A 12,715-nucleotide genomic window follows, 5' to 3' on the forward strand; every position below is an offset into this window, starting at 1 on the left:
GCAGCAAGGTCTCAGCTTTGGTACTACTAGGTTACCACGGTGCCCCGTGCTAAATATATGTTAACAAAATTGTATATTTTCAGCCAATTAAATCCTTCAAACTGAGTTTCTCCTGATGTTAAGTAACAACTACACTTCCAGTTTAATGCAAAAACACATAAAACATTGGAAGAAAACTACAATTATATCATGGGGCCTTAAATATGGATAGGAGTATTAGGACTGGTGTTGTCCTTTGCTCTGTCTCACTTTCTGTGTTAACGCTGCTCTCTTCTATTATCTGCCTCTTCTAAGCTTTTTGTGCTTTTTAAATATTAGGATTTTTAAGATTTACAAGATCCGATAGGCCAAAAGAGTACATGCGCCCGCCAATCCATGCACCAGCAGTTCCACACAATGACATTGTGATGTGTTTATTGTCTGGTTTTTGTTTGGACTGAACTGCAATGCATTCTCTAAGTTTGTTTATGGCATCAACAACTCTCACCACACATCAGGCAAGAGTGAAGCAAATGCAAGCAACACAAGGAAGGGTAGTGTGGCGTGATAGAAGGGGTAAAGTCAAGCATATACACTGTTGAGAAGGCTTGCACTGACACAGCATGCATACTGTTATTACTACACCTGTAACTCCCTGTTTAACATTACCTTGTTGTTTAACATAAAAATTCCTTGCATTTATCTGCCCAGAATCAATTTCCAATTCGTGGTTCCACTTTACCTCCTAGGTGTATGGTTAGGTAAACACTAGTGTGTGTAGAGACTCACCAGTAGGGATGAAGGCTGGTTGCTGGAGCTGCATGTTAGCCAGGGCTTGCTGGTAGTGGAACATGCTGGGGTTGAAGACAGTGGCAGCAGCTCCGTTGCTCTTCTCTAACATCGGCCTCTTTGGTAACTGCTGCATGGCACCTGGAGGCAGAGCCTGGTCAGGAAGAAAACCAGAGGAAGGAGGAGAGACGTTATCTTAATTTGTGGGCTAAAACAAGACTTTTCCTTGCAGTATATCTACACACAAAAAATATCCTCATCTCTGTAAATGCATCAACATCTAGTCTTAAACCGGACGATTGGAGATCTCAGCGCCTACCAAATGTCTGGGGATTTCTAAATGCAAAGCAGTTGCTTGAAGGGTGGCGAGAACGGCTGCTAACAAATGTTCACCCTCACTTTAAGGACATTTCTTATCTGAAACAATGCTCTTCCATTCTCCTCCATAGTGAAACAAAATGGAGATATAGCAAATCACTTTGTAACACATTGAAAATGAATGAGCAACGTTAAATGGTAGGACAGTGTTTACAAACACACAACTTCCACACGTTACTGCCCTAAAGACCTTGGATTGGTTCTGCGTTGCAGCTTTTTTTAAACTCTCTAATTGTTTCCACCCAGTTTTAGCAACAAAAGCCAACAATTGAGTGTTTAGAGACTGACTTGTGAATCTAATCGACATCCAGTTAACGGATGTTTCTATTTACCACCACAAGAGGACACTGCAGTATGTAAGATTAGTTGAAGTAATATAGGACAGCCCAGAGGTCAGGCCAAGAGCAAAATGGGATTGTTATGATTTCATTCACTAATGGGGCTGGTACTGAAACATCTAACTGCAGTAAAAGATAACCAAGATAACAGGGAAATACAGTTAACAGATGAATACAAACACATACAACATTTTAGGACATGATGCCAAGCCGTCATAATATGTAGTTTTTATCTTTTTAAAAAAAATCCTGATTTAATATCAAATCAGGTAAAATATGAACCGTTGATGACAATACGGACTGTTGTAACAACATCAATACACTCATTCAGCAGCATAAAGCACTAGAAGCCACAACAACAAAAAAAGTGTATAAACCTTGGATGCATTATGTTTCTAATCCCTTTCATTTTACTATTTTGTATCTTTTTTCAACATTGTCATTCTTGTTTTTCTGCATCAGCTCTGCAGATTGACCTGATTATGTTACAGCTGCTTAAAATTGCTAACTTTAGCCTTTGTAGCTTGCTTCACTGAGAGTACAGGCTCAGACACATGCACAGTAGCAGACATTCATAAAAAACATAATCCCCAGACTACATTATCAAATTTCAGGCTGCCTGCCGGATACTGTGATACCCTGATCCTTCATTGCATCAGTAAACAATATCCAAGTAGAGAACAAGAAAGTCTTCTGCTGTGTCACTGCTATTAAATAGATATGGTGAATGTTGATTTGTAACTTTTAAGAAGGTGAGTATTGGCTTACATCTGTGATTTTTCTATCCAACAGTTCACTGAATCACAGAAAGGCAGTTGATGTTGGCCAACATTTATTTTTGGTAAAAAAGAACAAATACTTCTCAACATTAGTCCCTGTCACAGTGTTGAGAAGGACTCACCAAGGCTGCGGACGCTGTGTTTTGACTGGCTTGGTGCTGTGCGGCCTTGATCCTGGCCTGCAGGTGAGCCGGGGGATGGAAGTACTTGCACTTGTCTCGGCTGCAGCGGCCTTTAATGTAGTCCATGCAGACAATGACCGAGTTCTCGCTGCAGTCCACCATGCCAGCCTCCAGGGGGTGAGCGTAGCGGCAGTCGCTCTCACCCCTCGTGCAGTTACCGCGCTGGAATTCTCGACAAACCTTGCAGGGTCAACAGGAGCACTGATCAACATTCACCTTTCATCATACTTAGGCCAAACATAGAAACACAACAACTGCACACAGGCCGCATACCTCGAGCTTGTCTGTGCGGACATGTTTTTGTGCGGAGGTGCCGTTGCCCATGGCTGTCAGGCCTGTGGGACTCCCAGGGACCAGCAGGGGAGTACTGGGCAGCAGCTCAGGCATCAAGCCCATGCCTGGGCCCATGTGGCTCAGATATGGACTGAATGCCATACTGGGACTCGTTGCCAGGGAGGGCGTCATTGGGAATGTTGTCTGAGGGAGGGAGAGAACGGCAGAGACAAGACAGACAAAAGAAGTTATAGCAGAGCTTTCTCTGGCTTAAGGACAGGATTTGGTGGTAACATAACAAGAACTGTGTTGTTGTTGTTTTTTTACAGCAGTGAGAACAATGCAGTTATCTATAGCTATGCTATTACTTTAAATATAAAAAATAGAATTTACATACAATACAATACAATATATAAAACATTATGCATGTCACATTTCCTTTTAAATGTTGAATAAGACTTAAGAGCCGTCCCCATCAAGAAAGATAACAATAACAATATATTGTTTTAAAAATCCACATCACAACGACAGTGGGGAATAAAATCGTTGTTATCACTTTAAGAGGGATTTGATGATCAATATTGTGGTATACAACTTATTGAACGCTTATATAACCTATTAATAGGCTGCAAATGACAAAACCTCATTTCACCTGAGAAATACCATAGTAATAAATAATAAGTTTATTTGATAACTTCATGAACCAAAGCATGAATAAAATTGTGAACCCATATCCTATCCATATTTATTCCCTATTTAATCTTTGATGGAGGACAGAAATTGGGAAAACTGTAACTGTAATTTAAAGATTAACTGCCACCCTGTTACTGACCAGAACATCACTCACAGTACACAGAGTGCAGGGTTAGTATTTTGATAAATAAATTACATTTCTTCAAACACACTGCATTAATTGAAAATGTGTAGTTTCAGTGTGGGCTGCTCACTATGGGCTGCAACTGTGCTCCAGGCAGCATGAACTGCATCTGTTGAGCCAACATGGCTGCCGCAGCCTTCTGCTGGATCAGGTTGTTCCTCCCGTTAATCTCCAGCTGGGTTTTCAGGTGCGGAGGTGGGTGCAGGTATTTGCAGTTCTCACGTGTGCAGCGCCCCTGAGTAGGAGAGAGGAGGGGGGAAAGATAAGAACAGGCAGACAGGGTGACACTTTACAGTGACTCTTAATTAAGGGAGAAAACGTCAGGCAGATGAGAATAGTGTGATTGAGACACTAAATAAATCAGGGCTGTGACAAAGACCACCGAACCATCCAACACCGAAGATAAAAAGCTTACTGCAGCAAATGATCTACGTTTCGTTGAACTCGTCCATGTAATCAAGTACAATTTCTTAAACTAAACAACAAGAACCAAGCATGTCAGAACTAGAAAATCCTGGTGAAATAAAGTACTAATGAAGTCCCAGAAGACGGCATCTTGGATAATTCATAAGAAATGTACAACCACTTTCTCAAAATGCTCATCATTAAAAATCTGAGCTGAAAACAGCAATGTAGACATTTAATTGGCAGCCATTCAAGTCATTTCTTCTTTCTACAAGCAAATTATTTGGTCATTGAGCTACATTCAAACTACTTTTCGTCTTTTCATTTTGAACCATGAACAAGACATTTTTTTAAAGCAATGTAAAATGACAGGTTAAGTAATGGAGGCAGCTTTGGATTTTTCCACAGAGGCACAGCAGAAGTTAAATAAACCTTGCTGACAAGAGATAAAACTGGAGAGTGAGAACATATGCTCGACTCTCACCGGCCAGTACGACAGATTCTGTATCTCTACCTGGTGGTTATCAGTCCAATAAACAGGCTACTTTCCAGAAAGAGGAAAAACAAATATTTTAATAATAATAACTTATAATATGGTATAAGTTGTTTTATTCAGAGAGGAGCTAAAATTAGATTAGATGAGAATACAGACCAGTGAGTTTACTTTCTTTGTAATATTACGACATTTTATTGTATTTATTTGCAAAAAAACCCAACAACTTTATCAGCAAGCCTGAAAAGATAACATAACTTTTTTTTACCTGCATTTGTACTAAAAACCTCTACAAACATGCATAATACTGTCTGGTGGTGGAAGTATTCAGATCCAAAAATTAGCAATACCAAAATGTTAGAATATACTTTGTTAAGTAAAAGTTCTACATTTAAATAGTTATTTAATAAAAAAAGTATGTATTATCAGTAAAATGTACTCCAGTATCAAAAGTAAAAGTACCCAATGCAGAGAAATGATCCCTGTGTCTGTTAAACAAATCCATATATTATTATTAGATTAGATATAGGTAGCACTCTACTGTTTACTGTATTTAAGGTGGGGTTAAGCTATTTCACATACTGTAGTGTAGTTAAATATACAATACCACAACATATTTTACAAGCTCATCATATGTTCATGATCTTTATTAGGCTTGACTCCACTCAAGTAAATGACAGCTTTTATGAATACATCACACAAGAACAAGTGTTGTACTTTTCTATTAGACAAATGTGTCCCAATAACTACAATGAATTACTAAAAACACATGCTGTAACATGACTGTGTTAAACAGTATTAAATGAAAGAAGGAGGAGGACTATTCATGGCTATTCTTTAACAAATGCAGCATGCGACATGTTGGCTGAGCAGCCAGTATTCTAATGTTGGGCTTATGTGCATAGTCAAAGTGCCTCTATTTGTCCTGTATGCAAAGCTTCATTCATCACATGCAGGCTTAAACAATGGTGGGCAGACAGTTTGTGTAAGCAAAGTCGACAGGTTTTTGAACATTGAACTGCTGTTGTAGTCTATAACTCTCTGACTTTCCCTAAAAATGTCAGTATTGCTTGTGGTTAATACTATATTTTACTTTCAAAGTGAAACTATGGATCCAAAATATTCTGTGTTTTATTCTGTATTTTAGTCAGCTGAGGCTTATTTTTATTCAGCACCCCCTGCCACAAACCATTTTCAGATCAGAACAAGTCATTCTTTATGCTCATTTTTACTTGTCATTTTTGGCTTCTTGACAAACCCTAAATCAGATTTAGAACCATTTATCTTAAAGCAATTCATTTTGCCCCAGAATGTCATTAAAGCAGTGTCCTTGCTCCTTGCCAGAGCCTGTGAGGAAGGTGAAGATGGTGCTGCAGGAACACTGCAGGTCAACACAATCTCAGAGGAAAAACTGCAGTCTCCATTAAACTCCTGGGCCGACAGCAGCTGTCTGCCCCTGCAGATGAGCTGTTAACTCGCTAAACTACGTCCACGAAGCCTCAGCCCCATGCTCTGTCATCAAACCACACCCGCAAAACACAGTTCTCATTAGGTGATCATAAAGCTACGACCAACGGAGCACTAAAGCAACAGAAGATAAAAAAACTGACGTCATGGTGCAGAGACTCTGACGGTGATGGATGATATCATGCTGAGAAGAGGACACATAAAAAAGGGTTTCACAGCAGGAGAGCTATATAGGACAGGAGGTAAACGCAGTGTCTCCTATAGCAGCATCCAGGAGGGATTCACACAACCACACACACCAGACAAAATGCATACAAGCAGACATGTAGCAGCATGAAAAATGGCCAGGATGGTTCACAGGAATACACAAACACTTTCGCCTACACTGGAGATGCGAGCAAGCTTTGCGTCAGCGCGCTGTGTGTTTAGGGATGAGTCTGTAATGAGGAGGGAGTCCCTTGAGCCCAGCAAGCCTGCTCAAATTCAGAAGGACAGACAACTACCTATTTATGAGCCTAATGATATACTGTATACATTTTGGACCAAGTTGGACCAAATTACTGTCTGGAATTTCTTTATTCTAGTAGCATTAACATTTACACAAAAAAAAACTTTATAAAGGCTATAACATCTGGTGTAGAGAAGCAGGCCAATGAAAAGTATTGTTGAGGAGAGTATTGGGTCAGGAATCTCCTTTTGGTAGCCATGGCAACACACTACGCAACACAGAGAAAGTCCCTGTTAGTACAGTAGTGTGCTGTTGATGCATTCAGAGAAAGAAGAGAGAGATGGGACATCGATAAATAGACTGCACAGATCTGAACTGCTACACATCCTTGGAGCTGTATTATGTCAGTATGAGACAAACTTGATGTTTTTCTTCTTTCTTCTGAGAGTTTGGGTTTTTAGAAAAATATCTCAGCAACTATTGGATGGATTGGCATGAAATGTGGTACATATATCCATGGTGCTCAGACGATAAACCATAATCACTTTGATGATCCTCTGACTATTAATGTAGTGTGTCATCAGGTCAAAATTTCAGTTTGTTCAATACTTGGTTTATGACCAAATATCTGCAAAAAAATTATAGTCTTATCATCCTGATATGTACCTCATGTGTAGTGCTAATGTGTTAATGCTAACACGCTGCACCAAAGCACAGCCTCACGGAGCTGCTGGCATGTATCACTCTTAGTCTAATTAATGAAAAAATCCCCCGAAAATGTACTAGTTCCAGCCTCTGAAATGCAAAGATTTCCTGTTTTTTCTCGTCCTATATGAGTAAACTGAGTATCTTTGGGTTTAGAATTGTTGTTTGGACCAAAAATCGAACCAATTAATCAACAAAGTATTCTGCGGATTAATTAATAATGAAAAGAATTGTTAGTTGCAGCCATGATGTCATCCAAAAGTGACACTGCTGTTGAATCTACTATATGTCGGGCAGATGTGATGTCCACACTAATCATTTGAGATGACAGCAGCACTCCAGTTAACAAGGTAAAAAGAACTAGGCAGTGAGCTGCCCCCTCCCTCCCCTGCAGCAGGTTCAGACCGACCAGACAGAGCTAATGGAGGAGCAACAGGGAATGACAGCATTCGGCTCGGACCGGGCTGGAGATGCCAGATATGGGAGGGATGATGAGGAGGGAGGCCATTAGCAGATAAATCCATAAAATTAACAAAGAAGGGAGGGGATGGGCGGAGAGCAGGAGGAAGGAGTGATGCTGTAGAGCGGCACTGTTGGGGACAGAGTGAGGTGCTTCTTTGTTTTTTCAAGTCAGTCGACCAAAAACAACAGCCGTCAGCTGAGTATAACAACAATGGGGATAGAAACACTGTTGTAAAGAGGTGGTTGTTGACATACTGTGCTGGCACTAAAGCCCTGCTGCAGCTCCTGATAAAGAAAGCGGCTTCGACCTTCAACTGTCACCAACTTCAGTTATTTCTCAAACTAACAACATGACCCGGGGCTTCAAACAACCAAATATGGCCTTTAATGCTTGTTCCCTGCCCTTGGTACAAAGCAGCTCGCCTCTTTCTCCCATCAATGCAACCAGTACAGAGCCAGGCTGTTGCTCTGTGCTAAAAACAGCCGTGCCACTCAGGAAGATCAAACTATCCAATGGGTACGCACTCCTGTGCTGTTGCTAGGCCCCCCTCTCTGTTTCTCTCCCTCGCTCTCTCTCTCCATCTCCCTCCTGCTCTGGAGGACATAACACAGAAAAATGGCTGAATAATAAATTCTAACTCAATAAACAAGGAGACAGCAGCTGCACTCAGACAGAAAGCCCCTTGTCTGGGTCTCACTTTTTCCCTGCATGAAAGCTGGTTGCAAACACACGTATCTGGCTCTCACCAACACAGCAGCAGTCTGTTCTTGATTTTAGCGCAACTGGCCATTGATAGTCTCTTCTAAAATAAAGTAAAGCATCATCACTTCTCAGACTGTTAGTTTTTCCGCTGTGTATGAGCAGAGCTAGTGTTGTGGTCCTGTGGCGAAAGAGAGAAGACGAGAGTCAGGAGAGCAGCTGCAGTGATATGGAAGTAGCACGACCGACAAGCTCACATCACTGATGGACAGACAGACTGTCAGCAAAGTGGCTTTTATGAGAATTTCAGCCTGGGCAAAATAGAAACAACATCTATATCTTTTGACATTGTTACACGTTATCTATATATGTTTAGGTATAAAGAATCATATGTACATTTAGTTGGTTTAAATTAGGGCGCGCTATATAATGATTTATACCATGGCCACTGAAAATCTTCAATTCTGATTGGCTGGAGGGTGTGGATTAACATTTAGTAACCAGACATGATAACCAAATATCTGTGACGCAGGTGTTTGATTTCAGTTCTAAATGAATGCAACAGTATAGATAAAGATTAATCAATTAAGCTCTTTGTGTAACCAATAAAACATGTCAGAGCAAGTCAGTAAGAGGAAAGAGGGGGACTTCTGCAATAATGTTAGCTACGCCATGGAGGATATTACATCCCATTACAATCATGGAACATACAGATACCAGGAGATAAAATCTACCCTGTCAGAGATTTTCAAATACATTTATACTGTGGGAACTTTCTCTTTAATACATCTAGTTATATTCACTTTCAACTGTCCCAGACTTAACAACCATTGTCCCAAACATTTCTTTCATTCTACATAATGAATATAGTTTAATAACTTTGTTTCAGTATCTCACATAACTTCATTGACTTCCCTGCAATCATATCTGAATAAAAACAATTAAATCACTCTTGATGTCTGACCACAATCAGTGTTCAATCAGTAATTATTCTTTCAGTCACTGGTTAATTTATTGTTTCTTGTTTATTTCTAACTGACTGATTTATAAATGCATCACAGCAACTTTAACCTGTTTCTGAATAGTATATGGCGATGAATATTTACATACAAACATTTTGAACATTATTATTATTTAGCTAAATAATCACAAACACAATACAGGGACATTGTACAAGAGAGAAGATAAACAAACTATTTAAATATTTACAAGCTCAGATAAAGTATTTACATACAGTCTATAGGAACATCCTAACCCAGAGATACAGAGCAGAAGAGTGACAGAGTGGGTCAAATGTGCCCAACATACCAACCTACTGACTGCCCACACACAGCATAAGAGGACTGTTGGCAGAAAAAAATTCCCAGACACTATTTTTACTTTCCCTGGGACAATGGGGCATCCTTGATGTTGAGCACTGGCTGTATTACATCATTGCAGGCAATGTTGCAAATGAATGAGCCTGACTGCTTTATGGTAATATCTGATTTACAGGACTTTTAAATCAATGTAACAAAGTACCTTGGGCATTATGGTGTGGTGGCCTAGTGGTACAGGACATCTATATTAACATTACTAGGCTATACGTTTTAAATTTACTATATCATGATATCTATATATATATATATATTTATAAATATATATTGATGTCACAAATCTAATTACCTGTATTACCTGTGTGTGATAAAACATTTTATTTCCATTGCCTACTGGTTGAAGTTGATCGCTTTAGACTCCATGATGACAAGACAAAAATTTTATTTTCAGCAGTCTATCATTCTGTGAGAAATCTGACTTTAAACTCTTTATATAGACAACAAACATGTTCACCATGATTCACATATGATATAAAAAAACTCAAAACACAATTACAAGGAAATAAAAATAATGATACATTTCCCTATACTTCCAGCACCATAATCTTAAGTATATATATATGAAATTAGATTTTCTGGGACAAAAATAGCTTGAAATAAATGTAGGGTTAAAAAAGGTGAATCAACTGACCAACTGACATAGTTTGAAAGGTTTCCAGGAAATTCATCCTGATGCATCTCCTGTCTTGAACAATTTAGTTAGCAGACAACACCCTAAACAATAGTCACTGATATATGGCATCTGATATGTGAAATAAAACCTCACTTACCTTAACACAGATCACAATACACGTGTCTCAACAAATGAATGTAGTATGGCAAGGATGGCTGTGTGTAATGTCTGTTGCATTGTTACCTTGAGAGAGTCAAAGCAGGCAATGACTCGGCCATTCTCCACATGGCAGCTCCGGGAGGGGTGGGCAAACTTGCACTCGGCATCAGACCGCGAGCAGGTGCCTCTCTGAAACTCACGACACACTTCCAGGGTTAGCCATTTGGTGTCCCGTCCCATGGTCATGCTGACAGCCATCGGAGTTGCTCACAAGCACTGAGCAGCGGTCGAGACAGATGGACGGAAAACTGTCTGATGAGAGCAAGGGTGACTAATAGTGATGCAAGAAAAAGTCCCCGGAAAAACACAGAGGAAACAGAAGAAAAAATATTTCTTCCTCAACTGAAATAGGCAGCGAGTCCTTTTGGTTGGTGTATTTTAGGGGATGTTTATTAGTTCTTCCTGGGAAAAGTGGCAGCTGAAGTTTCACTAGGGTGAGATAGAGGGGGTCGACCGTGAGCAGAGACCAGCTCTGTCTTGAAGAATAAAAAAAGAAAAGAAAAAACAGAAACTACTCTGAAGACATCACTCTGGCATGCTTAAATATGTCACCGAGCGCCTGTGCCTTCACCTGAATCGACTGACGCCCACTGTGAGTAACTGTTACATTCACGTCAACATGGCCAAGGCTGAGGCAGTCGCTGTCGTGCTAGTTATGTTAAAGCAGCCTGAAAAAGAAGATTTTCTATAGAAGAACAAAAAGCAGAACCTTATAGGGATGGTGTCCTTGCGCTGATGAGGTGGCGATTTAGCTCAGGGTATGTTGGGACTGCAGCTCAGCAACGTGGGATGGATGACTCTGTAGCTGTCAAGATAAAATATAGCCTCCATACAAGGCCGAACACACACTGAGCCCCGTCCTGCTCTCATCCAGCAGTGTCAGACAGCAGCAGACGACCCCTCGCAGTAGGCACTTTGGAGTTCCACTTCCTCCTCTTATTTCAGTCTCTTTCTCATCCCTCCTTCGCCGCTGTCTATTCTTCTGTTGTCATCCTCCTCACTGACCTCTCTTCTGCATGTCCTTGCTTGTTGTCGTGCCGTAGACTGCAGAAACAGAAGGGCAAACATTAATTCAAAGCATTGACAAGAAGGAGTCTGTTGGAGAAAAAAATGTAAAGCCACAACCTCGTGTAGAGCTTGTTTAAACGGAGGGTGACGAGGACCACGAGGCAGGAGGGCGGAAGGCAGAGAGCCAAAGAGAATAAAGCGAGGACAAACAAATAAGGGAACAGAGCATATGGGAGGGAGGCAGCAATGAACAGGAAAGGGCAAGCTATGTCTTGATTAAGTGATAAAAGAGAGAGAGAGGGGGGAGGAGATGGGATGGAGGGAGATTGCAGTCAGGACAGAGACGTCAACTCCCCTGAGCTCCATGGATCAGAAAGTAATTGACTAACTTGACATGAAGCTGCGATATAGTGTGAAAAGCAGTGTCCTTGAAATCGCTTGAAAGGCTGGCACGTGTGGTCGACGCCAATGATTCCCAGACAGTTATTAATGTGAAGGGAAGAAGTAGGAAAAAGAGAGACAGGGCAGAGAGAGAGAGGGGGGTAGTTCTTCACAACTGCAGCTGCTGTGCTCAATGCAAGGCTCCAGCCAATTATACAGACTCTTGCAGGCATGCAGAGTACATCAACAACCAATGACAGGGCAGTTTCCACAACCGCTCCTCCCTCCACAGAGCCCGTCCTTGTTCCTCCCAGGCTTTTTTCACTGGTACAGCACAGTCATGGCTGTGCCACATGCTAATATTCAAACTGTAACAACAACTCTGAGCTGACTCCAAGCAGCTTTGTCTTCACACAGATGTGGAGGAGTGAGCTGGGTCTTATTCAAACAGTAGACTTTACTGCAGTGTAATGCAAGGAGGATGCATGCAGCTGGCTCTCTCAGAGTGACGTGTTGGGACACTAACTGAATACAGATAACAATCACTGAGGTGGCTCAATAAAAATACACATAGAAGGAACTACAGGTTCGCTTCCCAGGAAAAAGCAAAGTCCAAACTGCATTTTGGACTTGGTAAAAAAAAAACCTGAAGATAAAGGAAGGCTTTCATGTATAAAACACAAGGGCACAGTAGTACATTAATGCACAGAGTGAATAAACAATAGGCGAGATGCAGGAGAGGAGGAGTGCAAAAAATAGGAGGAGAGGGGGTTAGAGCAGATATTATCGGTCCCTGCGTCTGATGGCGGCAGACACAGACGGAGGAACCGACGGGGGGGAGAG

At 40.9% G+C, this 12,715-nt stretch overlaps 1 protein-coding gene across 3 annotated transcripts in view; it reads right to left on the bottom strand.

The window, feature by feature from the left end:
- Window positions 1-12,715, bottom strand: part of mbnl3 (muscleblind-like splicing regulator 3) — a 29,835-nt gene that overhangs the window by 10,995 nt on the left and 6,125 nt on the right. For 2 of the 3 annotated variants that reach the window (XM_035669156.1, XM_035669158.1), the window contains exons 2-6: window positions 10,508-11,527; window positions 3,666-3,830; window positions 2,719-2,922; window positions 2,386-2,625; window positions 769-922 (exon numbers count right to left, since the gene is read on the bottom strand). In XM_035669156.1, the coding sequence (XP_035525049.1) occupies window positions 769-922; window positions 2,386-2,625; window positions 2,719-2,922; window positions 3,666-3,830; window positions 10,508-10,681 (937 nt within the window). In that variant the 5' untranslated portion in view covers window positions 10,682-11,527. Of the gene's footprint in view, window positions 1-768; window positions 923-2,385; window positions 2,626-2,718; window positions 2,923-3,665; window positions 3,831-10,507; window positions 11,528-11,608; window positions 12,133-12,715 lie in introns of those variants that run through there. The other variant, XM_035669157.1, reaches the window with a different exon arrangement.

This window comes from Morone saxatilis, unplaced genomic scaffold (genome assembly GCF_004916995.1).
Source record: "Morone saxatilis isolate NCDOM2014 unplaced genomic scaffold, NCSU_SB_2.0 Contig22, whole genome shotgun sequence".
Taxonomy (NCBI): Eukaryota; Metazoa; Chordata; class Actinopteri; family Moronidae; genus Morone; species Morone saxatilis.